Source organism: Xyrauchen texanus, chromosome 25, assembly GCF_025860055.1.
Source record: "Xyrauchen texanus isolate HMW12.3.18 chromosome 25, RBS_HiC_50CHRs, whole genome shotgun sequence".
NCBI classification, from domain to species: Eukaryota; Metazoa; Chordata; class Actinopteri; order Cypriniformes; family Catostomidae; genus Xyrauchen; species Xyrauchen texanus.
In genome coordinates, this window is record NC_068300.1 from 19,758,635 (window position 1) to 19,784,263 (window position 25,629).

At 37.9% G+C, this 25,629-nt stretch overlaps 1 protein-coding gene across 2 annotated transcripts; it reads right to left on the minus strand.

The window, feature by feature from the left end:
• Positions 1-50: 50 nt before the first annotated feature.
• itih6 (inter-alpha-trypsin inhibitor heavy chain family member 6) lies at positions 51-24,430 on the minus strand. 2 transcript variants are annotated; one of them, XM_052091861.1, is made up of 18 exons: positions 23,949-24,430; positions 21,811-21,846; positions 19,670-19,824; positions 14,607-14,717; positions 13,142-13,389; positions 12,592-12,761; positions 12,389-12,505; positions 10,447-10,618; positions 10,085-10,368; positions 8,527-9,775; positions 7,099-7,131; positions 6,972-6,989; positions 6,820-6,876; positions 6,729-6,749; positions 6,534-6,584; positions 5,753-5,866; positions 5,125-5,502; positions 51-671 (listed from the first exon to the last, which is right to left on the minus strand). In XM_052091861.1, the coding sequence occupies exons 1-18, from the start codon at positions 24,060-24,062 to the stop codon at positions 409-411; spliced, it is 3,591 nt and encodes a 1,196-aa protein (XP_051947821.1). In that variant the 5' UTR covers positions 24,063-24,430; the 3' UTR covers positions 51-408. The 2 variants fall into 2 exon arrangements, with proteins under 2 accessions (XP_051947821.1, XP_051947822.1); XM_052091862.1 differs by lacking the exons at positions 6,820-6,876; positions 6,972-6,989 and having other exon boundaries at positions 6,729-6,743.
• Between the last annotated feature and the right edge of the window lie 1,199 nt (positions 24,431-25,629).

Consider the following 25,629-nt stretch of genomic DNA (forward strand, 5'->3'; position numbering starts at 1 on the left):
CACAAATATTATCTGCTGTATAATTATAAATGAACGCATATATACACATACATTTTTATTCAAACTAAATGGAAGCTTAGAAAAAAACCTTTGGAAAGTCTTCAGAAATGTTTTTGATTCCCTGTCTTTAAAGTCATATCACAGTGAGAATATTAAATGTGACCTAGGTAAAGTCCATTCTGTTCAAAAGGCACTATTCTGACCATTATTGATTTTGCAAGCAGCACAGCACCATCCTTCAATCCTCCGCTGTTTATGTATATACTAAACTATCTGTAGTTTCTCACTTGTTCGGTTATACTCTATTGTTTGTTTACTGTCAATTAGTACAAGAGATTTCCAGTGTCCTTTTTTGTGCCTACGGAATTTCTGCAGATTGTGAGACGTGAGATACAATTGGGGTTTTATCTATTGGTGATCCACAACATAACTTTGATAGGAGTGGCCCAAAAGTCTTTCTACATCCACTTTTGGCACAACCCAACATTGGTCTGAGTGTCTCTTTCTGGATGAGTCCTTCAGAATCTTGTCCTGTAGGGTGACGGGAAAATGTTCATCTCCTTTCTTGAGCAGGCCCTTGACCAACAAACTGTTCTTGTTTGTTTGTGCGTGATGGAAACCAGCCTGGTCCGTTACACTAATCACCTCTAAATGGGTATGTTGAAACTGGCCTAGGATTGGAAAGATATACCAAACTGAGATCCTCAGAAATATGGAAAGAGTGCTTAAAACAATATTTGATATCTTAGTGAATAGGATTTAAAACTGAAGTGGTTAATATTTGCACACTAGCGTCACCAAACAGAATTACAAATTTTTTTGTTTTCAAATCAGTTTCCCTGAACACTCCTTTACTCTGTCATTGGTAAGCAAACACTAGTCACACCCTAAACGTATGCCATTGTTTGAGGCAACGGTGCTCAAACAAACCATGCAATGTTTGGATATTTCAGGGGAATCGACTACATACAGGTGAAACTCGAAAAATTAGAATATCGTGCAAAAGTTCATTAATTTCAGTAATTCAACTTAAAAGGTGAAACTAATATATTATATAGATTCATTACAAGCAAAGTAAGATATTTCAAGCTTTTATTTGATATACTTTTGATGATTATGGCTTACAGCTTATGAAAACCCCAAATTCAGAATCTCAGAAAATTAGAATATTGTGAAAAGGTTCAGTATTGTAGGCTCAAAGTGTCACACTCTAATCAGCTAAACACCTGCAAAGGGTTCCTGAGCCTTTAAATGGTCTCTCAGTCTGGTTCAGTTGAATTCACAATCATGGGGAAGACTGCTGACCTGACAGTTGTGCAGAAAACCATCATTGACACCCTCCACAAGGAGGGAAAGCCTCAAAAGGTAATTGCAAAAGAAGTTGGATGTTCTCAAAGTGCTGTATCAAAGCACATTAATAGAAAGTTAAGTGGAAGGGAAAAGTGTGGAAGAAAAAGGTGCACAAGCAGCAGGGATGACCGTAGCCTGGAGAGGATTGTCAGGAAAAGGCCATTCAAATGTGTGGGGAGCTTCACAAGGAGTGGACTGAGGCTGGAGTTACTGCATCAAGAGCCACCACACACAGACGGGTCCTGGACATGGGCTTCAAATGTCAAACGTCTTACCTGGGCTAAAGAAAAAAAGAACTGGTCTGTTGCTCAGTGGTCCAAAGTCCTCTTTTCTGATGAGAGCAAATTTTGCATCTCATTTGGAAACCAAGGTCCCAGAGTCTGGAGAAAGAATGGAGAGGCACACAATCCAAGATGCTTGAAGTCCAGTGTGAAGTTTCCACAGTCTGTGTTGGTTTGGGGAGCCATGTCATCGGCTGGTGTTGGTCCACTGTGCTTTATTAAGTCCAGAGTCAAGGCAGCCGTCTACCGGGACATTTTAGAGCACTTCATGCTTCCTTCAGCAGACAAGCTTTATGGAGATGCTGACTTCATTTTCCAGCAGGACTTGGCACCTGCCCACACTGCCAAAAGTACCAAAACCTGGTTCAATGACCATGGTATTACTGTGCTTGATTGGCCAGCAAACTCGCCTGACCTGAACCCCATAGAGAATCTATGGGGCATTGCCAAGAGAAAGATGAGAGACATGAGACCAAACAATGCAGAAGAGCTGAAGGCCGCTATTGAAGCATCTTGGTCTTCCATAACACCTCAGCAGTGCCACAGGCTGATAGCATCCATGCCACGCCGCATTGAGGCAGTAATTAATGCAAAAGGGGCCCAAACCAAGTACTGAGTACATATGCATGATTATACTTTTCAGAGGGCCGACATTTCTGTATTTAAAATCATTTTTTTTATTGATTTCATGTAATATTCTAATTTTCTGAGATTCTGAATTTGGGGTTTTCATAAGCTGTAAGCCATAATCATCAAAATTATATCAAATAAAGGCTTGAAATATCTTACTTTGCTTGTAATGAGTCTATATAATATATTAGTTTCACCTTTTAAGTTGAATTACTGAAATGAATGAACTTTTGCACGATATTCGAATTTTTCGTGTTTCACCTGTACATATAAAGCTTAAAGGGATAGTTCACCCAAATTAGGGGTTCATACCCCTAATTCTCTCATCATTTACTCACCCTCATGCTATCCCAGATGTTTATGACTTATGACTAAGATTTTTAGAAGAATATCTCATCTCTGTAGGTCCATACAATGCAAGTGAATGGTGACCAGATCTTCCAAGCTACAAAGTTCACATAAAGGCATTATAAATGTAATCAATATAACTAATGATTTAATATATGTATCTGAAATGATGCAATCACTATGGGCGAGAAACAGATCAATATTTCAATCCTTTTTTACTATAAATCTCCCCTTTAACTTTCAGAATGTGAAACAAAAAGGCCTTAAATGCAGATCTGTTTCTCATCCACAACTATTGTATTGCTTCTAAAGATATAGATTTAACCACAGGAGTCTTTTACAGGTATGCTGCCTTTATGTGCTTTTTGGAGCTTGAAAGGTATGGTCACTATTAGGGAAGACTAGTCGACTAAATGTTCTGATGCTGCTAGTCGACACTGGACTTACTAGTCAGTTAATATTTTCCCCCATTAAACTGATCAACATTTTTACAGTTACGATTGTCTTTTTTATTTTTACAGAGGCTGCGCTTAAATTACTGTCATATTAATGTTCACGTCGTTAAATATGCGCAACGTTTCAACGTTCAATGTTTTTCTCTCTATGCGCAACTTTTCAGCACATCTTTTTTTCTCTATTGTAGATTTGGCTTAGCCTACCTATTAATTATTTTCAACAATGTACTGACTGTTTTAATATGTTAAGTAACTTTAATTTGGTGAATTCTGTTTAGAGCAGGTTTCTCTATTGGTCCTGCACTATTCATTCAGTTGTTTTCAATAAATATGCCTGTTCAATATTCACTAATGTTGATTAAGCGAATGAGTGTTATGAACACTGATATATAATATAGAACTGGAATGCTCATGACGTCATATCAGTGAAGCCACTGCGCCACCATATTGCTATACCCAAACATTCCAATGTCCCTATTGACTTAATAGGAAATCATCTAATTTCAGCAAGTAAACATTAGTCATTCAATCACCGGTTTTATTTCTGAAATCTGCATGTACATCCCTACAATTCGGATGTCCTACACTTGAAATTATTTATTTATTTAAAGTCTGGAATATTTCCTGATTCTTGATAGCCCGAGCGAGTTACGTGTATCTATATCAAACAGAATCCACCTCTAACAAACCTCATCAGTGAACAGATCAGCTGAATATAAACAAGTTAAGAGGTAAGATACAAACAGACATTTTCAGACTTATTTATTGTGAACATCGAAGTGTTTGTTCTGAGTTACATGTTTTATGTTTTCATCAAAAAGTGCCTTGTTAGGGGCCAAGGTAGCTCAAAGAGTATTGACACTGACTACCACCCCTGGAGTTACGAGTTTGAATCCAGGGCATGCTGAGTGAATCCAGCCAGGTCTTCTAAGCAACCAAATTGTCCCGGTTGCTAGGGAGGGTAGAGTCACATGGGGTAACCTCCTCGTAGTCGCAATAAGTGGTTCTCGCTATCAATTGGGCGCGTAGTAAGTTGTGCGTGGATCGCAGATAGTAGCATGAGTCTCCACATGCTGTGAGTCTCCGTGGTATCATGCACAGCGAGCCTTGTGATAAGATGTTTGGATTGACTGTCTCAGAAACAGAGGCAACTGAGACTTGTCCTCCGCCTCCCGGATTGAGGTGAGTAACCACGCCACCACAAGGACCAACCAAGTAGTGGGAATTGGGCATTCCAAATTGGGGAGAAAAAGGGGATAAAAAAAATAAAAGTGCCTTGTTCTCGTGGTCACTTGAATAAGAGTGCACGCTCTCACTCCCTCTATCACATGCGCAGAGGGTGCTGAGATTGAAGGAGACAAGCAAAGCAAAGCTGGTTCAAATTAAACTGATACAGTTTGACTGGGGGACAATTAATTAAACTGACTATACAGAGAGCACTTCAATATGAATACAAGTAAATCCCGGGCATTTAAGGTGATTTAGAAATCGCAGTCTGACTTTTTTAAAGTCCCTTTCGGGGGTAAGGACATATTGTCACCCTTAAAAAGCAGATATTACAGCTTTTCCTACTTTCAATACAACTTGTGGACAGTTTTTCCGCTTCCTTTGGTGATAGTTGTACTGCATTGACAGACTGAGCACCGGGGCAGGTGAATGCTCTGACATCAAGATCTGCATATATCTTCTCCTTCATAATGAATATTATCCATAACAAGCAAATTAAACATAATTGTCACAAGAGGGCCAAATGCAATTGTCGTATCCGCAGGTCAGAGACGGTGACAAAATTTAGGTTTAAACGTCAGTGAAATTAGATGTTCCTCACATCCCTAGTTACTATTCACATGCATAATATGGACCTACAGAGCTGAGATATTCTTCTAAAAATCTTTGTTTGTATTCTGCAGAAGAAAAAAGTCAAACACATCAAGGATGGCATGAGGGTGAATTTTCCTTTTTGGGTGAACTATCCATTTAAAGCTTAAAAAGAAGCTGTGCTTTAGCATTGGAAAGATGACACACTTCAGCTTAAACCATGAAAATATAATGCAGCATACCTAGCAGGCCTTGGCTGAGATGAGAAAGCCCATTGCCATCGACAATATAGAAGCCCAGGTGTTTCACTTGAAAGTATTTGGGGTGGCTATATTGATGGAAGATAATAAGGAACTGAACACCCATTTCAAGCTCAATCCAACAGCTATGGTGCTCATCAACTGTGACTCTGAAGCCTGGACGTTCCACAGATCCTCGCCGATTAGTGGGTAGCGGCTCTAGTCCCTCCCCTTCCACCTCCACTACTATGAAGTTCAATGTTAGTGTGATCATGAAGCCTTTGTTAGCAGTGATGGTAATCCTGTCAAAGAAAGTACGAATACGATTCTCCATCCTCTCCTTAGATGGAGCCAGCATCAGATGCCCATCCACAATTATGCCTTGAGACATCAAAAAGTATGAAGCAAGAATCAGAGACAGTGACCATGTTAGTAGCATATCTAAAAAGCATTTCTGTTATTTAGTTTTGTTTTTCCATGAACACACAGTCATACTTGGCAAGCTACAGTGCAAAAAGTATCCTGCAATTGTTTCTGTACCTTAAGGAGCTATTTCTACCTGATCTAGCCCCTTTAAAATGCTAATTTTTAGGTTAACATTTTTCAGTGTATAGAGTCTGTATAACAATACCTTTTTCTGGGTCCTCAAGAAGGCGTAGTACATCATCAGCCTTGCCATCAATGGTGAAACACAAGTTCTGATGTAGCTTTGGGAGCTGAACAACAAAATGTGGGTCTCCATCCACTTTTAGAGAGACATAACATTGAGTTATGCTAATGGGTATTTACCATGAGACTATCACTTCCAAAGTAATTTTCCATTTATGCACCAGTGCTGTCGAGATACTTTACATTTACAATGTTATTTAAATTTTTCTGTGTTTAACTCTAAACCCAAACCTAAACTGAACCATAAAGTGTAACCCCTTACCCGAAACCTAGACAAGGGTTTCTCAACCTTTAGCTGACTGCAACCCACTCTTTTTGGATTGCAGTCATCCATGACCCAGCAAGGGATGGGGAGGGGTAGGATCACAACCCAGTGGTTGAAAAACCCTTCCCTAGATCTAAACCCTAAAGGCAACCATTTTAATAGGAAATTAAGTTTTGAAAAAAATTAAGGGTTTGGGAAGCAAATTGTTGTTGACATTCACGTCATTTGTATTGCATAAATAAATATGGAATGAGTTACTAAATTTTTAACTGACGTTTCATGTCTTAAAATTAAATGTTGAATAGAATTACTACAATTTTATGCCTGTACTGAATGCCTTTGAAATTCTGTTTGTTTATTGGTCGGTCTGGAATAAAACTTTAAACATTTCGTACAATATCTTGTGATTTCACCATCTTGGACAACTTATAACTATTTAACATAAGACTGTGTTGGACATGCGGTACTGGAGTCATACCTGAGGAGGAGAACCCTCTACCTGAACCCTCTGCCGGACTATCTGGGTCTACTGAAATGATAAAGACACATACTGTGGTAAAATTGCTAATGTGCTGCCGCACATTAAGAAATGTCTAGAATTATTACACTTATGGTTGTTTATTGTTACACAATTACAGTATAGTGGTTTTGAAATGATAAATGAAGTGCTTACCAGCTACCGCAGCATCTGAATCTGAAAGGAAAATTTAAGTTAAAAGTTTCATATGATTATTCTATTTTATTTATTTATTTTGTCAACTTACATGAATCATAATAGATGTTGTAGTCATAGTCATGGTCATGTTCTGCATCATAATCTGCTGCAAAATAACATGTTTTGTCATGTTTATGCTGTTATTTCTGGCTTCAGTGCAAAAATAACTTACGATTTTGTAGATGAACAAGTATTACTTACCTTTAACAAGTTCAATATCTGTATGAAATCAGGAAGAGAATAGACTAAATACATGATCAGAGGCTACAGCATTATTGTAGTTTCAGTTCAGTGCAGTCAAGAAAAAGAGTGAGATGGACTGCATTACCTTTCCTCTGAATCTGAATGGTAGATGAGACATCTGATGGACAAAGAAGATGTTATTTATATGACATGAATTATGGAGGACAGAAAAGAACATTACATTTATTGACAAAGGTAGGTGCTAATAGTTTTTCATTTCAAGTATGCAGTATGTGACAATGATGAGTAATGATACATGAGACTGCAAGTGGTCTGGTCAAACAAGATAATCAATGAATACATAACTTCCACATTCTTGCAACTCCTAAAATCAAACTTTAGGACACATTTTGACCTGTAAAACTTGACAACAACAATTCTGAAAAATCACAACAACATTTTTTAAGGTAACAGTGTAACCTATTATTTTGATAATTAAACATTGTCCATGACTATTAGCTTTGAAGCCATCTACATGCTAGCATACCCCTAAAAGTCGACAAAATAAATTTTTAGCAGATATATACATTTAAAAATTACAGTTTATCTCTTTCCAAATATACTGGATCAAATATATTGATGACTCATCTTGCTCTACACAGATTACTGTCCAATCAAATGCTCTCTAGAACAATAATGTCAATCACCAATGATACCACCTCCAACCAACAAGCACTTAGTCAAAACTAAAAAACTAAAGCCTTTTCGCTATTTGAAAAAAAACCCTTCAATATGTGACTTTAACCACTTTTTTCCTACATCCTGTGATGGTTAGTACGAAATGTGGGTGTTACTTCCGTTGTCAAGTAAACACAGCTGTTGTTGCGGCATTTGTCCATTCATTCTTTGTGTTGGAATTGTGAGGAGAGCTTGTCTGATTTGATGAGGACATACATCAATAACTATATTAGTGTGTTACTGAATGATAATAAACTGCAAAAAAAAGTAATTAAAGGGTTAGTTCACCCAAAAACATTACTCACCCTCAAGCCATCCTAGGTGTATATGACTTTCTTCTTTCAGCCAAACAAAAGCTTTCTAATGGGAGTGTATGGTACCTTAGATTTTGAAGCCCAAAAAAGTGCATCCATCCATCAAAAAACGTAATCCATACTGCTCCAGGGGGTTAATAAAGGCCTTCTGATGTGAAGCGATGCATTTTTATAAGAAAAATATCCATATTTATAACTTTATAAACTATAATCACTGGCTTCCTCTATCCTCTGCACTTCCGCGTCTGTCACTTCTCACCAGAACTTACGTCATATGCCGGAACTCGACTCTCTCGTGAATGCACGGGCGGCCGTTACCTGAAGCCAGTCATTATAGTTTATAAAGTTATAAAAGCAAAAATGTTGCCACAGTCACGTAAATTTCATGAGATCAGGCTGGTTTTGGGTGACCCATATCTTTTAATAATGACAATAGTATGCAAGAGGTGTTATAAGCTGAATCTGAAAAAAAAGAGAATTCTCAAAGCAAGCCCAGCTTCTCTTTCACAAAATGAACTCACCCAAAATACGAGAGGCTTCCCACAACTTAGGGGCATCTGTCATTCCTGGCATAGGCATAAAAGTTGGAGCCAGCAGCATGGCCACTTCCGTGTCAAAATCTAAGTTTGTGTCTGTAGTTAATGCAGTTGTGGAGGATAATGTCTGCAAGCCCTGATGAAGAGATGTAAGCTCTGATGTAGTAGAGTTCTCAATGACAGTTAAGGATGAGTCCTTTACCACAGATGGTATAGTTTTCACTAAGGTGGCTAGTGTTGTTGTTTTGGCTGGCTGGGAAGAAGAAGTGGTTTTCACTGTACTTGTTGCTGTCGTGGAACTCTTCAGGGGAGGAAGGAGAGTGTTTCTAACTAAACCTGAGGATGATGTGGTTTTGATGGTGCTTGGAGGAGAGGAGGTTGGCTTGCTGGAAAGTGAGGTGGAGATGGTCTTAGGTGGTACTGTAGTGGTCTTCTTGGGTGATTGTGAGGCTGTTTTGACGAGGGAGAGAGAGGTGTTCGGTGGTCTACCAGTGGTTTGCAGCCCTGAGGGTGGTGGATGTGGCCGTACAGATTTGGTGACCAATGGTTTGCTTGTTTTTAGAGCTGTGGTAGAGTTAAATTTTTTAGTGCCCATTGCAGATGTGGAAGAGATTTTAAGGGCAGCGTGAGATGTTTGATTTGTTGTGTTTGTCGAAGATGCTATGGTAGTAGTTGCAGTCTTGCAAGATGTAGTTGTAGCCATCACAGAAGAGCTAATAGTTGGTTCTGGTTCATCAATATCTGGTTTTATCACAACCAAAGAAGTAACAGGTGTTACAAAATTGTACTTCAGGGACAGGTTGGTGGCTTTATCCACAAGAAGACGCTGTGTGTCTATATCAGTGGTGTTCATTTTAGCCAGTAGCAACTCTTTGATGGTGAAATATGCCCATAGACGATTCACAAAGCTAGGAATACCATCCATTGCATGTGCACATCCTGGAGATGGTGCTGTTCCATTGACCACTGCTTTGGCCAATGCAAGCTCATGCTCCACTTTTACCTTCTGCTTTGAATCATTTGCTGTAAGTGTGACCTTCAGATCCTGTACACCTGGCTTTAGTCGTCCTGTGACTACCAATTCAGAGCCCTGGAAGTAGTTGGGGAAGAGAGAGCGAGTGATATCGTAGGCCTGGTCTTCTAAATAGGACAGCTGGATGTCTGAGAGCAAAGGACTGGCAACTTCATCATAGAAGCCTTTCAACTGGACAGCTGCATCATCATCCTCATATACCTGAGAGACATTAAATAAATAAAAATATATTTCATATGTAGCAACTGTTTATCCATTTTATTTGTTTAAAAATGGAATAGTGGGGAAATGTGGAAGCAATAAAACCAATACAGGTTTTGAATGACATCAGAGAGATTTTTGTCTGAACTATCCCTTTAAGTTGTGTGTCTATGCAGAAACTGGCTATCAAAAATAAACCTACTCTGAGAAGTATTTACTGGACCAATAAATGCGATAACTAGCCCTGGTCTCCCCTGAAGTGTCAAGTTTTTTTTATGTACTTTTAAGTCACTTATAAAGGCGACTTACCATCCGAGATACACCACGATTCTCCAGAGCCAGCCTTCTCAACAGGGGGAAATCAGCATCATCTCCAAAGGCCAGGCCAAACAGCGAAGCCAAACCCAAAGCTTTCTGTGCATTACTCAAAATCACATCTGGTTCAGTCACCCCAATAGTGGCTTCTCCATCAGTCAGGAAGATGATCATGGGAACCCGATTAGATGTGGGCGCATGACCAGTAAGTGAAGACAAATGTGAGGAAGGATTTAATAGCTGGGCAGCAGATAGCAGAGCTGCATTGATGTTGGTCCCTGGTGTAATGAGAAGAATAAGGAGTTGTTCAGTGTCATTTTCAGTCCATTTATTTCAGATACAGAGGAAACACTTACAGCCCTCTGCCATTATCTTCCTGACAAAATCCTTGGCATCCCGCACATTCTGCCGTGTGGCCCGCACAGTGCGGCCTTTCTTCCAGGTGTGGACTTTATCTGAGAAAGTAATGAGATTGAAGTAATCCCCCTCACGTAGGTCACTCAGTATGGTGGTCATGGCTGCCTTAGTCTAAAGTCAAACACAATGGAGAGATGCATTATCATGTGCTGGAGCCTTTTTGGTGTTTAATTGACATGCCCAAAATTAAAGGCTTTTTGAAAAAGAGGGTAAATTGTTTGGCATAATTTTTAAGAAAACTTTTCTCATTTTTTATATAGATTATGATAAACTATTAGACTCTCATCCAAAGAAACTGCTGAAAAATCACAAAAAAAATTAACTTGTTCTTATTTTTCTGTTTTGACATTATATATTTCAGGGTCTAAATAAGGTAGCTCTGAAAAACTGCTTTTGTTTTGTTCCCAATCATGTCAGCCATAATTGAGTAAAATTTGTGTTGATACGACAAAGCAATCAAAAGTTATAGCATTACAAAAATAATTGATCCTAATGTCCAAAAGCCTTTCCAAACAAACAATAATTGTATAAAAGAACTAATTACACATGGAAAAACATCAACGACTAAGGATATGCTCTCTCTCTGAAGCATACAGGCATAAGTAATGAGATTCCGTTCAGATCAATTCTGTGTCATTTGATCCATCATTAAGTCTGTGTCATGTACTTGGTGCCATCTTTTGGTGGTCACATACTGTATAATTAGAGTCAATGATCCTCTCTGCCCATATTTGGATGACTTCCACCTCTGGTTGCAGCAATCTGAATTCTACTACAATTGGTATTGGCATTCCATGATGCTAGACAATGTACTACATCATTTATGATTAACTCACTTTATATAGGAATTCCAGATTGCACATTATGAACTGTATGCAAATTTGTGCTTCGTGCAAATTATCTAATGATCTACTCATCTGTTTATATTGTGTGTGGGCTTGTTTTAAGGGGAATTCCCATTTATAAGTAATGTTATGTGATATTTTATGTACTGTTATTTTTCATGAATTTATAAGCGAAAACACAGCTTATAAGCAACACCGATTTACATGTAACATGAATGTCAAAGACATGTACTTAACTATTACTCACAATATTTTTTATCTGTGAGGCTTGTTGTATTCCACTCTTTGAGAACTTTCCAATGGAATATGACATATGGCTATTTGATCAGTTTGATATTTTTACCAATTACAATAATACTGCATGAACACTGCAAAACTTTTAATAAGTTATCAAAACAGAAAACTTCTGATTTGTCTGCAAATTTCAAAGCACTTGTTCAGTTTTGGTCATAATGCCTACATGCATTGTAAAGTACAGCTCCTAAGCTTTAAAAAGCAACCTGTTTGTGTTGGTCAACACTAGTTATTTATTATTTTGATAATACTTTTTTTCTTGACGGGCCCAATACAAGCTTAAAGGGTTGAGCAATAGTTAATCCAAAAATGAAAAATGTGTCATTTATTTACATAGAAATACATGAAACTTGTTTCACTTTCTTTCTTCCATGGAACACCAAACTTCCAAGCTGCTCTTTTCTATACAGTGAAAGTAAGATTGTCAAGGCTAGATTTTAAAAACAAATGGTCTGTTCCACACACAAAGCTATCATGTGGATTCAAAGAACAAAATAGTTCTAACTTTGATGCTTTTATGTTCTTATTTGTCCTTTTTGGAGATTGACAGACCCTGGTCCCCAAGAAGACAGCACCTTGGACAGTCAGCTAAAACTTCTCCATTGGTATTCCACGGAAGATAGAAAGTGAAATGTGTTTGGAACAATTAATGAGAACAAATCATTTTCCTTTTTTTTTTGGTGAACTATCCCTTTAACTCATTCTCAATACCATTGAGGTGAAAATGGTTTTGAAATGATACCTGCTTGATTTTCGTGCCGATCATAGAGCCACTGATGTCAATGACAAAGATGACATCTTTAGGAACTACAGGGAGACCTCTAGGAGCAAAGTAATGTACAAAGTAGCCATCATCCACCTAAGGAAAAAAGTAACAACATTACAATGCTATATGGCTTGTGTCACCTATTCATGAACCACAAATAAGAAGATTAGTGTGAAGACCTGGATGTCCCCCATGGGGTCTTTGAGGTCCACGTCATACTGAATGATGAAGTCTGCAATGACACCTCTGGGAGATATGTTCCTCTGCTGCTGCATGGTGGGAGTGTAGCGCACATGCACACAGTGAGGATTCTGCTTGATCTGAGTTGAAGGGGGAGGTTCTGCCTCTGCTAAAAGATAAGTGAAAAACAACTGTCATGAACACAGATATTAAAGCTTGGAAGTTGGAGACTCCAAAAGTTCATAAGGGTAAAAATATAAGGTGAATTGAGGTAATTTGGGATATTGGGTACTCTAGGACATCTAAACTATCAAAATGTGTTCTTTTCTTTCACGAGGAAGACTTTCATCACAAGTCAATGTTAACATAGTCTCAAGCATCCTTAGACAGGAAGCGAATATCTGACGAATACCTAAATTAACCATTTACTTTTAAATGCCATTTTCTGTCTAACATAGTACCTTAGCTTAACACAATAAAAGACTTGTAATTTTTCTTTAAAATCTACAAACTTTTACATCAAAGCACTGACTCTCAAGTCTGAGGTACCGTGGACATTGTTGGTGAGCAGTCGGCTGGTGCGCAGTGGCAGAGCTCTGATGAAGCTGATGCCTGTCCTCTCTGATATACTGACATCCAGAGAGAGGTTCTGCACTGGCTGACCAGGGCGTAGACCCAGAGTGAGTTCATAGTGACCAAGTCGGCGTGACAACAGCTCCTCATAAGACAGGGAGAAGGACACACGAGCCCCAGAAGGTACATTGACTGCTACACGGAACTTCTCGATCTCCCGTTCCCTTCAAAATACAACAGAAACGGTTTAGGCTTAAGTTGTTAATTGAAAATAAATAGGTATTTGTCCATGTGTCATGGTTTTAGTGATACTTTTTTTATAGTAAGATCTATAGTTCAACCCATCTTCAACTGCATAGCTGATCTGTATGATAAAACTTTAGGGATTGTATACACCGTAAAAATGGGGTTCATCATTATGTTATGAAAAATGTGATTCAGTGAACATGATTTTCAACATCAGCAATTATCGGTACATTTTAAAGTGGTTGAAAAGAGTTATTTTAATTAATAAATTGATCACTTGGATTTAACTTCAAGATTTTTGTCAGCAATTAAACTTACATTTTAAATTGCATTGATTTTATCTATTTATTTTTACATTGTATATTTCAGCAAATCTTTGTTGGTTGTTGGCCCAAACCTAAAAATGTGGTCTATTCCAGTTAAAACTGTTATTCGTCAAAAGGCCCCAACAAAATGTCTTTTATCCCGTATGCTGCCAAAAACAGCCTGCATTATTCCCATCTTGCGTGCACGCAGTGAGAAGCTTCTTATTTTCAGAATCACATTACAACAGCCTTGCATTGCCATCATCTGGCGGAGTACAGCAGGCTAATTTGCATCTCAAGCTGTAGAGAAATGGCAACATTATCTCATGAGAAGTCGTACAAATTCGTATGAGGTGGCTAAATCGTATGTAATCGTACATATTCGTTCATATAAATTCGTTCAAATTTTAGCAAATACGTGGAAGTAAGCAAAAGTTTACATGTCAGATGTTGTGTATATGCTTAAGTGAATTTTATGCCCAAACACCATATATAAACCTTAACATAGAGTAGAGCCTGTAAGAGTTTTAGAAAGAGATGAGGGAGATTCACCACGATCGGCTGTTGCAAAAGTCGGTCGAATTCATACAACCCAACTTGTAAGATTTCATATGATTTACCCAACTCTTATGAATCGTTTCGATTTATCCGTGAGAGTGTGTTGGAAATGCAGCACACATTTGACTTTCTGTTGGCAGCAAAACAAAATAAACATAGAAATTAAATGAACAGATTTTTTCCAATTTCTCTGGTAAACTTTAGAATTCCTGGAGATGTTGGATGGCACTAAAATTTCTGAGCAGAAACTCTGAAACAGATGAATGTTCACTGTAATACTGGCAAAAGACAAAGTTTCAGTAGAGAAAGTATTAAATATTTTTTGGACTGACTTTGTGGCAACAAGTCCTGCTGTTTTCCCCTGCTTCTTAGCATTGTCATAGATCTTCCTTGCAGCAGTTCTCCTCTTCACCTCTGCCACATACACCTTACCATTGGAAGTACTAAGGAGACATTGGGAAAAATAAAAAAATCAGAGCAGTAAGGGAAGTTTAGGATAATCTTATTAAGTTATTTTCAACTGGTTTTGCTAGGACTTGGATTTCACATAAGACTGTGAAGATGTGGTGACCCAACATTGTATTTTTGTAATTTAATGCCCAGACCCCATATATAAACATGACCATAGAGTAGAGCCAGTAAGGGTGATTTGAAGCATATTGGTCCAACAATAGCAATATTATAATTTTTTGTATTATTTTCTCCCCTTTTCTCAGTTACCTCTGCGTCTGAGACCGTCAATCTGCACATCTTATCAAATGGCTTGTTGAGTGCGTTTGCTGCGGAGATGTAGCACGTGTGGAGGCTTACGCTATTCTCCGCAGCTTCCATGCACAACTCACCACGCGCCCCACCGAGAGCGAGAACCACACATTATAGCGACTACAAGGAGGTTACCCCATGTGACTCTATCCTCCCTAGCAACCGGACCAATATGGTTGCTTAGGAGACCTGGCTGGAGTTACTCAGCACGCCCTGGATTCAAACTCGTAACTACAGGGGCCGGATGTGCATTAGCTAAACGGAAGTTACAACTTGGCCTAGTTGTGGCATAAATGGGCACTAAGTCACAATTTACACACTACTAAATATTTGAGCATTGCACAATTAAACTTAGGACATAACCTTACATATATACAAAATATTTACGGAAGCCTCCGACCAGGAGAATTTATGACATCAATGAGCTCAAGTTTTACGTGACAGACATCAAACCTTTCGACATACAATATGATGTTGACATTTACACTCATTTACATTTCTGAGAGAGAGAGAAAAACGTACTTTTAAGTGGCTTTTAAGCATGAAACCAATCTGACGGTGCAGTTTTCAGGGTGCGTCACCCAGTGTCACGGTTCAACACATTCAAAATTTATATAGGATATTAAAATGAACAAATGTCTATTTTTCCAGCTTGTTGAATTAATATTTATTTATCACCCCTTATTATTTTAGATACAGTTCCTATATATTTTTATTTACATAGGGAATATATACTATTTATCAAATGTACTTTTATAATGGATCGTATTTTAATGGGGATATTATTTATTACAGCTGACAGTTACACAAGCAGACAAGGTTTGAACATCAACCGTAACAAGATCAAACAGACATTTTGATTTTTAACAATTCTGTGTATAAATTTGAAGGCTGCTTATTGGATCAATACAGGTAAACGTCATATTGTGCGACAATGCATTACTTTATGGAGAGCTTATGACCTACTAGTTAAGTCTTGCTTTAAGAACAGGTGGTGCAACCAAATTAAGCACTGACTTAGATAAAAACGAACTAGTAGTTACTAAGCCCTTAGTGTGAACTTTACGTCCCAACTTACATAAGACCTTACGGACAGCTTGCGCAACCCTACCCAGGGGTGGTAGACAGCATCAATACTCGCTGCGCTACCCAGGCCCCCATATGAGCCATATTATTAAGTGAATTTGTGTAAAAAAAACATAGGATTAGTAGGATTGGACAGATAGATTTTTACATCAACAAGAAAATATGTATAAAGTGTTTTCTCACTCCTTTAAAAAGCTGATACTATCACGATTATGCATGGCTATATTGTTATTTGATTTTTATTATATGCATTTAGCATTTTTTCCACCTGCTGCACGATCATAACAGACCTATGACCCACTTTTTGGTCATGACCCACCAGTTGAGAATCACTGGTCTAGTTCACACATTTGTGGTATGGTGATGGTTGATGGCAAAAACACTCCATATTTGGGTAAATATGTCTTTCTCACTGGTTTACACATCATACAGGTAAAGACAATGAAAAAGGTGAGAAAAAGGTAATTCCCTCAGAAACTCATGCAATCACACCATATTCCCTCACTTCTTAGTACAAGAGCATTTCCTGCATAAACACTTAAAAGTTCACCCACTTGAAGCTATCCATACTTTCTTTGTGTCTCTATATGAGAGGCATGCAGAGAAAATGCTAAAATAAGGTTAGCTCCTTTAAGCAAATATATTTAAATAAAAATCAACAAGAACCAACCAAAATAAACCCGCAGCCTTGAAAAAGAGCTTGTTTGAAAAGGAGTAGGGTGAATGGACAGTTTAAAGCACAGTGGAAAATCAGGCGCCTGTATGTAAGTGTGGCAATAAGAGGTCTGGATTTGCTGTGCATGTGACACTGAGAACACAGAGCTCTCAGTCACATTCTAACAAATGCTACTGCACTACATAAATAAATAAAATAAAACATTGTTGCCACAGCCATTAAAAAGGAAAGAGACTGGCATACCCTGTGTTTGACAGTGTATGTGTGTACGCAAAAGTGTTTTTGGACACTTACATTACATTTAGAAAAGTAGAAAAGTTTGTTAACTATCAAATGATAAAACAATACATATATTTTTTCAAAATTTAGACAAATGTATTTTGTGATGAACTTTTGGTTACTCTGCTAAGACATCTGTGTGAACTTGAGGAGAAGAGATTTCATACATCCAATAAATATCACTTTGACACCAGTAGCTTAAAGGAATAGTTCACCCAAAAATGAACATTTGCCCTCTGGTCATCCAAGATGTATCCAAGTTTCTTTCTTCATTAAAACAGAATTTAAGATTTTTAGGATTTCATTTCAAGCCTCCTCCTTTAAACAATACAAGTGAATGTACTCAATTTTTTGATGGTCTAAAATGCATATTTAGGGTGCATCAAAATAATCCACACGACTCCAGTCAACAAATAAAGTTCTTCTGAACCCAAACGATTGATTATTTTTAGAAACAAAACAATACTTCTATACTTTTTAAATACAAATGTTCGCTTCCGTACATCTCTGTGAAGCGTGCTCATGAGAGGGATGACGTAAGCTCGTTGGTAAGGTCACGTGTGGAGAAGGACGATTATTTTGATGCACCCTAAATATGTGTACATTCACTTGTATTGTTTAAAGGAGGAGGCCTAAAATGAAATCCTAAAAATCTTAAATTCTGTTTTGATGAAGAAAGAAACTCAGATACATCTTTGATGGCCTCAAAGATGTATCTGAGTAAATTATCAGCAAATTTTCATTTTTGGGTGAGCTATTCCTTTAACCCTTTAAACTCGGATTGTACTATACCTATTTTATGTTGGTCAAGATTGTAGTTATTAATATTTTGATAATAAATCATTTTTCTCGTGGGCCAGCAAGATTCGGCAATGTGTGGTGCGAATGCGAGTTCTGCAACTGCTTTCGGGTCTTTGAATAATGTATAACGTGCGAATAAGAGAAGCTGGTGGAGTTTCTGGTGCCCCCCTAGAGTAAGATGGTGCCCTCTGGAGAGTTGGTGCTCTACACAGACTGCGTAATATCCGTTTTGGGAGCAGCGGGACTGATTGGATGCATAGATCATTAGATAATCCACACGAAGCACAATGTGAACAATGAGGCATCTTGCAATCTGGCTGAAAACACGTTAGCTTTCCTGGATTAGATGATGTCATCGGAAATGATGTAGCGTCATCGGATTGGTTTCAGATTGGTGCAAAAATCATCCATATTTGGGTAGAAAGGCATGTGATTGATGACTGTTATACAGTATATGGCCAATAGAAGATGGTTTTAAGTACATGAGACAGACTCAATGATGCAGACTGATTGAGACAAATGGCATTCATTCTGTGAAATCTCATCACTAAAATAATTTCTGCATTCTATGCATACCTTAAGTCATTGTGGTGTTTGCATGTGTAATTCATTCTTATGAACAATTATTATGTTTTATTTGTTTGGAGAGGCTTTTGGACATTAGGAGATGTTTTTGTACACAGAAATATTTAATGTCAAATCAGAAAAACTAAATTTTGGCTCAATGTTTTTTTTTTTACAGTTTATTTATTTATAGAATTTATCATAATCTACAGTATATCATTACATAATAATAATAAACATTTTCTTTACTATGATACCAAACATTTGACCCTCCTTGTTTGTTTTGTCAAGTTATAAGCCTTTAATATAGGTATGCCACCTTCAGAGCTTAAAGGGTTAAAAGTCACTGCAAAAACAGATTGGAAAAGTTATGTTGGTTCTGAAAAAAAAAGAAAAAAAAACTGACACCCCCCATATCTGAAATTGAATATATTATAAAGAGTGATTTAATTGTTCAAAAGTGTCTGAATACGTTTGGGGCTGTTGCACATCAACTTTACATTGAAAATGAAGCCTTGCTTTGTCGATGGATACATGTGTGCATTCTACATGCATGTGAATGTGTGAGTGTGTATACCTTGGACATGTGCCTCGGTAAACTCTGCTGGGTAAAAGGGAGGGTGAACAGAGCCAGTTCCCGTCATTTTCTCTATTAGCTCTCTGACTTTTCTTGACAAAGCCTGCTATTCATCTGCCCTGAAAGGTCTTTACTTTTGACCTATGTCCGCTTCCAAATCCAGCCCCTGTGTGCTTTATCAAGCTACTATGGAGCCTTATTTGTGGGAATTTATTTATATTTAGCTTTCATTTTTGTAAAAGAGCCTTTCAGAACTCTTACTTTTATGAACATGTCTAATTTCTTCAATAGAGTCTCACAGAGGTTTTATTACTGAAGTATTTTTCTGTCAGTTTGTTCTAATACTTGCCACTACTTATTAAAAATACAATTTACCTGTCTTAAAATTTTGCAATAAAAGGATATGATAGCTCAGAGTGAGAGTTATTTTAGTTAATTAGTTCTGGAAATCAGATTTCAGCATCAAAAATGTTTTGCCCTTTTGATCACAAAAAATGTATTTCCACGTGAATTAATCATTACTACAATTACAACCCTACTGTGTCTATTCAGGGGAAACTACATGCCTATGCCAAACCATAAAACTCAGATTTTGTAAAATGTTCATCACTGACAAAACAAAAGAAAATGTGGTGTAACTTCAAACTCACATGGTAAAGTTTGAGATAAATGCAGCAGGGGACAAATCCACCTCAAATGCAGCCTCCTTATTAATGTTGAGTTGGTTCCACACTGTGCTCTGCACTGTGGTTAAAGCATAGTGAGACACTACTGCACAGCGCACATGGTAATCTGTCACCTTCAGCTAAGGGGCATAAAAACACCAAAAGTACATTAAAGAGTGACAACCATCAATAGTACAGCACCAAGTGACTAAAACAACAACATGCTTTGATAGTTATATAAAGGTAATATCTACTCAAACGTCTGAAACATGTGGATTCAAAACTTTATATGATCATATGAAACCACCTGTTTGATTAGCACTCTACTGTTGATTTGACAGCTCAGTTCAGACCACATTGGTCTGGCAATAGAAAAGCTAGTTTAATTCAAGAGATTGAACATTCTCATGGCCTTCAACAGCTTAGAGATTAATGAAGCTATTTTCTTACTGTAATAATGTGTTTAAAATTAAGTGACATACGCAGAGTACAAGATAGACTGATGAGCCATAACATTATAAACACCTGCCTAATATGCTGTTGGTCCTCCGTGTGTTGCCAAAACTGCACCAACCCGCTGAGGCATGGATTCTAAAAGAACCCTGAAGGTGTCCTGTGGTATCTGTCACCAAGACATTAGCAACAGATCCTTCAAGTCCTGTAAGTTGCGAGGTGGAGCCGCCATGGATCGGACTTGTTGGTCCAGTACATCCCACAGATGCTCAATTGGATTGAGATCTGGGGAATTTGAAGGCCAGGGCAACACCCTGAACACTTCATAATGTTCCTCAAACCATTCCCGAACAATGTGTGCAGTGTGGCAGAGCGCATTTTCTTGCTGAAAGAAGCCATTGCCATTATTGCCACAAAGGGGTGTACCTGGTCTGCAACAATGTTTAGGAAGGTAGAACGTGTCAATTTGTCACATTTCACACAAGGGTTGTCCAGCAGAACATTGCCCAGAGCATCACACTCCCTCCACCATCTTGTCATCTTCCCACAGTGCATCCTGGTGCCATCACTTCCCCAGTAAAATACAGCCAGCCACGTGATGTAAAAGAAAAAGGGACTCATCGGACCAGGCGACTATCTTCCACTGCTCTAAGGTCCAGTTCCGATGCTCACGTGCCCATTGTAGGCGCTATAAACGGTGGACATGTCATCATGGGCACTGTGACCGGTCTGTGGCTATGTAGCCCCATATGCAGCAGGGTGCGATGCACTGTGCGTTGTGACACATTCCTACCGTAACTATTAATACAATTTCCTGTGACTTGAGCAACAGCAGACCTTCTGTCGGTTCGGACCAGACAGGATAGCCTTCATTAACCTCACACATTGATGAGCCTTGGGTGCCCAAAACCCTGTCGCCGGAATGTGGTTTGTCCCTCCTCGGACCACTGTTGGTAGGTACTCACCATTGCTGACCAGGAGCACCCCACAAGCCTTGCCGTTACAGACATGCTCAGACCCAGTCATCTGACCATAACAATTTAGCACTTGTCAAAGTAGCTCTTTAATCCTGCCCATTTCTCCTGCATTCAACATGATGACTATGAGAACTGATTGTTCGCTTACCATCTAATCTACCCAAACCTTGACATTTGGCTTGGTTAGGAGATGATCAATGTTATTCGCTTCACCTGTGAGTGGTACATTTTTTTTTGGCTCATCTGAGTATTTAAGTTGAGATCATCAATACATATCTGGACAATGAAAACTAATGCTCCCAAAATGTTAACAAATTGTTCATTAGATATTAATGTAATGCCTCTGATTTGTTAGTGTTTGCACCCAGAATATCACAGGGATAACTTACACTCACAATTTCATAGAAGTGAAAATTTTATTGGCATTCTTTGGATTTTATTGTTCTGGTTGTATTACTGCTAACTTATTCAAACACTCTCAAATAAACATTCATAAGGCATCAAAAACTTTGAGCTGGGGCTTTACATCTCTGATTGTATTAAACACTGAATATATAGATAAAAGGATAAAGGACAATGGATTTTCAATGGCTAGAAGACTATGTTTTTCTTTATGGAATTTCAACATAAAATAGAATAAAACAAGAAAGCTGCAGTGGTGGCATTTATCACATTGTTTAAATTTGTCATACTTACTGCTGGTTTTGCTGCTGTGGTCTGACGTCTTAATCTCTGAAAAATACAAAATAACATCTAGTGAGGCTGTTAGTACAGCTGTTTTCTTGAAATCTCTTGAACAGATTGTAGGAGGCTCCACAAATTTGTATGCTACATTATAAAGACTATGTGCTACATTATAAAGACTTATAAAGTCTATGTGCTTATTCATTTGTGCCATTCACCCATGAGTATTCATATAAACTTAGTAAACTTGATTGCAATTCCAACCACAAAATTGCCTTTGAGGACCAAGAGGTAAGTGTAGAAATAATGTAAAAAAATTCTCAGTTCCTGCTAAGATATCAGTGTTTGTAACCAGATGCCAGTGGTTTGGTCTTGATGTCATATTGAAATAGACTGAATCAAAGTCATTCACGAAAGGGAAATGGAACTAAATGTCAGTACTGTACACAGAGGGCCACTGGAGGGTTTCAGATGTATATATAACACACAATTCATTGCTGTGTCAATACATTACCACATCTCCTGGAGATTTCTGTAAACATAAACAGAAAGCTATATGTGGGAAAGAAACTGTGCACATCTTCCATAACTTCCTATACTCTTTAACTGTTGCCTAGCCTTATTCGCCACATTTTGTGAGATAGATAAATCAACAGTTGATACATCAACATGACAGATAAAGTGTTGTTAAATTTGAACAGATGCTCAAGATGTTATCAAACTTCTCTCAAAGGTAACCCCTTCATGATATTTCTTTTCTTTCTATGTGTCATCATTTTAACCAATTTTAAAAAAATACAAAAGAATTCAATTTGAACATTTCCACAGGATCCCTGCTGGAATTCCTATCATAATTTGGAACCAATTTTGTGGGATTCTAGAGGGAACATTCGTTTAAAGGAATATTCCAGGTGCAATATAAGTTAAACATATGTGAAATAATGCTGATTACAACAAAAATTTATTTAGACTCTTCCCTCCTTCCTTTTTTCTCCCCTTTTCTCCCCAATTTGGAATGCCCAATTCCCAGTGTGCTCTGTTGGTGTCCTGGTGGTGGTGTAGTGACTCGCCTCAATCCGGGTGTCGGAGGATGAATCTCAGTTGCCTCAGCATCTGAGACCATCAATCCACACGTCTTATCACATGGCTTGAGCGCATTACCGTGGAGATATAAGGCATGAGGAGGCTTCATGCTAATCTCCGCAGCATCCTCACACAACTCACCACGTGCCCCACCGAGAGCAAGAACCATACATTATAGCAACCACCAGGAGGTCACCCCATGTGACTCTAACCTCCCTAGCACCTGGGCCAATTTGGTTGCTTATGAGACCTGGCTGGAGTCACTCAGCACACCATGGATTCGAACTCGTGACTCCAGGTGTGATAATCAGGGTCTTTACTCGCTGAATAACCCCAGGACCCTGTCCCTGCTTTCCTTAAAAAATAACAATTTAATAAAATAAAATACAAAGAATTTAGGTTACAGTGAGGCACTTACAATGGAAGTGAATGGGGTATTTTACAGAGGTTAAAGCGAAAAATGTGAAGCTTATTGTTTTATAAAATCACTTACATTAATTCTTCTATTACAACTTTGAGCTGCAAAGTTGTTTAAATAGTTACAGGGTTTAAGGCGTTACGTCATCATCACAACAAAGTTGTACAACTGGATTTAACTTTACACGGAAAAGGTTAGTAATTGATTTTAGCACACTACAATCATGATAACAGTCACAATGTTTACGTCTTGTAGCTTTTTTTATGTTTACGGATTGGCCAACATTCACTTCAACCCAGATTTCTGCTTTTTTTTTTTTTTTTTTAAGAAACGGAAGGACGAGTCGTAATAAATGCTTGTGGTAATAAACATCATGCCACAAATGCTGTCGATTGAACTTAACTTGCATTGAACCTGCAAGGCTGACATCATTTCAATATAATATAAGAAAGGCAAGATATATTACACAACTCTCGCATCGTGCGCAAATACATGATAAGGCGCACAGTGTTTCTGTTATGTTTCTGTAAAATGTTCTCTCTTTATTTTTTTTTTTGAGTGTGGAAATGTCACCGAACAAAAATAAAAATAACACCAACGACTCCACTGTTACAGTGCAAGAATATTCATAATTGCCTAGAAAACTTACCCGGAGAAGGACTCTTTCCGCGTCAAGCTGAGCACATCCAAAAAGGGCAATAATAAGAATAAAAATAACTGCATTAACACTAAAATCCATTTTACGGCTGCTGCCACAGAACATCACATTTAGTTAGAGACTTAGAAAGCGAAATCTACTGATTTGCTCCAAAGGCAAGTGCGTAAATTCTTCCACGGACTTCACATTTTACTGCGCAAAGTTGTTTATAAAAGGGGTAACATTCCCCCCTCCCTTTCAATGAGATGCTTAAAATGATACTGAAGCCAATATAACGCCATAAGAGAGATAGATGCTCATTTAGACTTAAGAAATAACTTGGTTAGAATAAACACACAAAAACAAGACCTTCAACCAAACGCATGTATTTGTTGGTTTCTCAAGTTCAAGGCTAGCTCTTTTCACGTGTACACACACAGTCTACTGGACATTTCGCGAACTCTCGCCACGGTTTTGGGGGGCACGAAAGACCACAAAAATTAACCCATGAATGCCTAAACTTCTGCAGGATTTATTATTGTTATTATTATTAATTAATTAATTAATTTATTGCAATGTAACCAGTGGCTTTTTATTTACTTGACTGAATTATTTTGACAGCAACAAAATCACCTTATTGGATGTGTTCGGAAATGTTTTTTTTTTTTTTTTAGGAATTTCAGTTAAGCTGAAGAAAGCTGACTCACAGAGAGAAAATGCATTGAGATAGAGCCCTGAACTCAACTCATGTTTGATATGGTGATGTCTGTACTGTATGTCTAATACACTGTATATTTATTTGTTTGGTTTGTTGGTTGCTGTCCATGGTACCTTTGATTGAATGGACTCCTTGACACTGTTCTGAATCCATTATTCTCCACCACCTTGTATGCAATATTAAAATGGAATATTCCAGGTTCAATACAAGTTAAGCTCAATCAACAGGGTTTGTGGCAGAATACTGATGTTCACAAAAATTCCTTCTTGTCTTTAAAAAAGGAAAACAGAGGTTACAGTGAGGCACTTACAATGGATATACATGGGGCCAATTTATAGAGGGTTTAAAAGCAGAAACGTGAAGCTTAAAATGAATAAAAACACTTAAATTCATTCTTCTGTTAAAACCCATTATATGAGAGTTTTTTAAATCATTGTTTTTGTAGGATTACAGGGTTTACGGTGTTATGTTGTCATGCTAAGAAGTTGTAATATTGGATATACCTTTACACAGAAAAGGTTAGTAAGCAGTTTATCACACTAAAATCATGTTAACACGCATATTGTGGCAATACTTTTGAAACCATGAATATCTTATTGGTTACAGTTTGGGCCCATTCACTTCCACTGTAAATGCCTCACTGTTAACCAGACTTTTTTGTGGTAATCTCCATTATGCCAAAATGCTACTGGTTGATCTTAACTTGTATTTAACCCTGAATATATCTTTAATTAGGCAAAAAATGCCAGATTTGGGCAGTATTTTCTGCATTTAATGGCTTAATTTTGATAACTTTACTGAATGATCTTCTTTCATTCAGATTACAGATGCTCAGGAACTGTCTGGAGTGCTTCCTCTGGCTTTCTTTTAATATTTACATTCTAGAATGCATGTAAGAAACCCCAGTTAAATGTTTAAAAATCATCATTCCAGAAGGTTTCATGTTCCATGACTTACTGCAGGTTTGTCTCTGTG

Bases quoted from the DNA above. Each gene is read 5' to 3' on its own strand.
- itih6 (XM_052091861.1), bottom strand. From the start codon at position 24,062: ATGTTCTGTGGCAGCAGCCGTAAAATGGATTTTAGTGTTAATGCAGTT. The intron at 14,718-19,669 runs GTGAGTTTGAAG...ATGTCTCCTTAG, and splicing joins TTTATCTCAAACTTTACCAT to TACTTCCAATGGTAAGGTGT. The intron at 10,369-10,446 runs GTAAGTGTTTCC...TCATTACACCAG, and splicing joins GAAGATAATGGCAGAGGGCT to GGACCAACATCAATGCAGCT.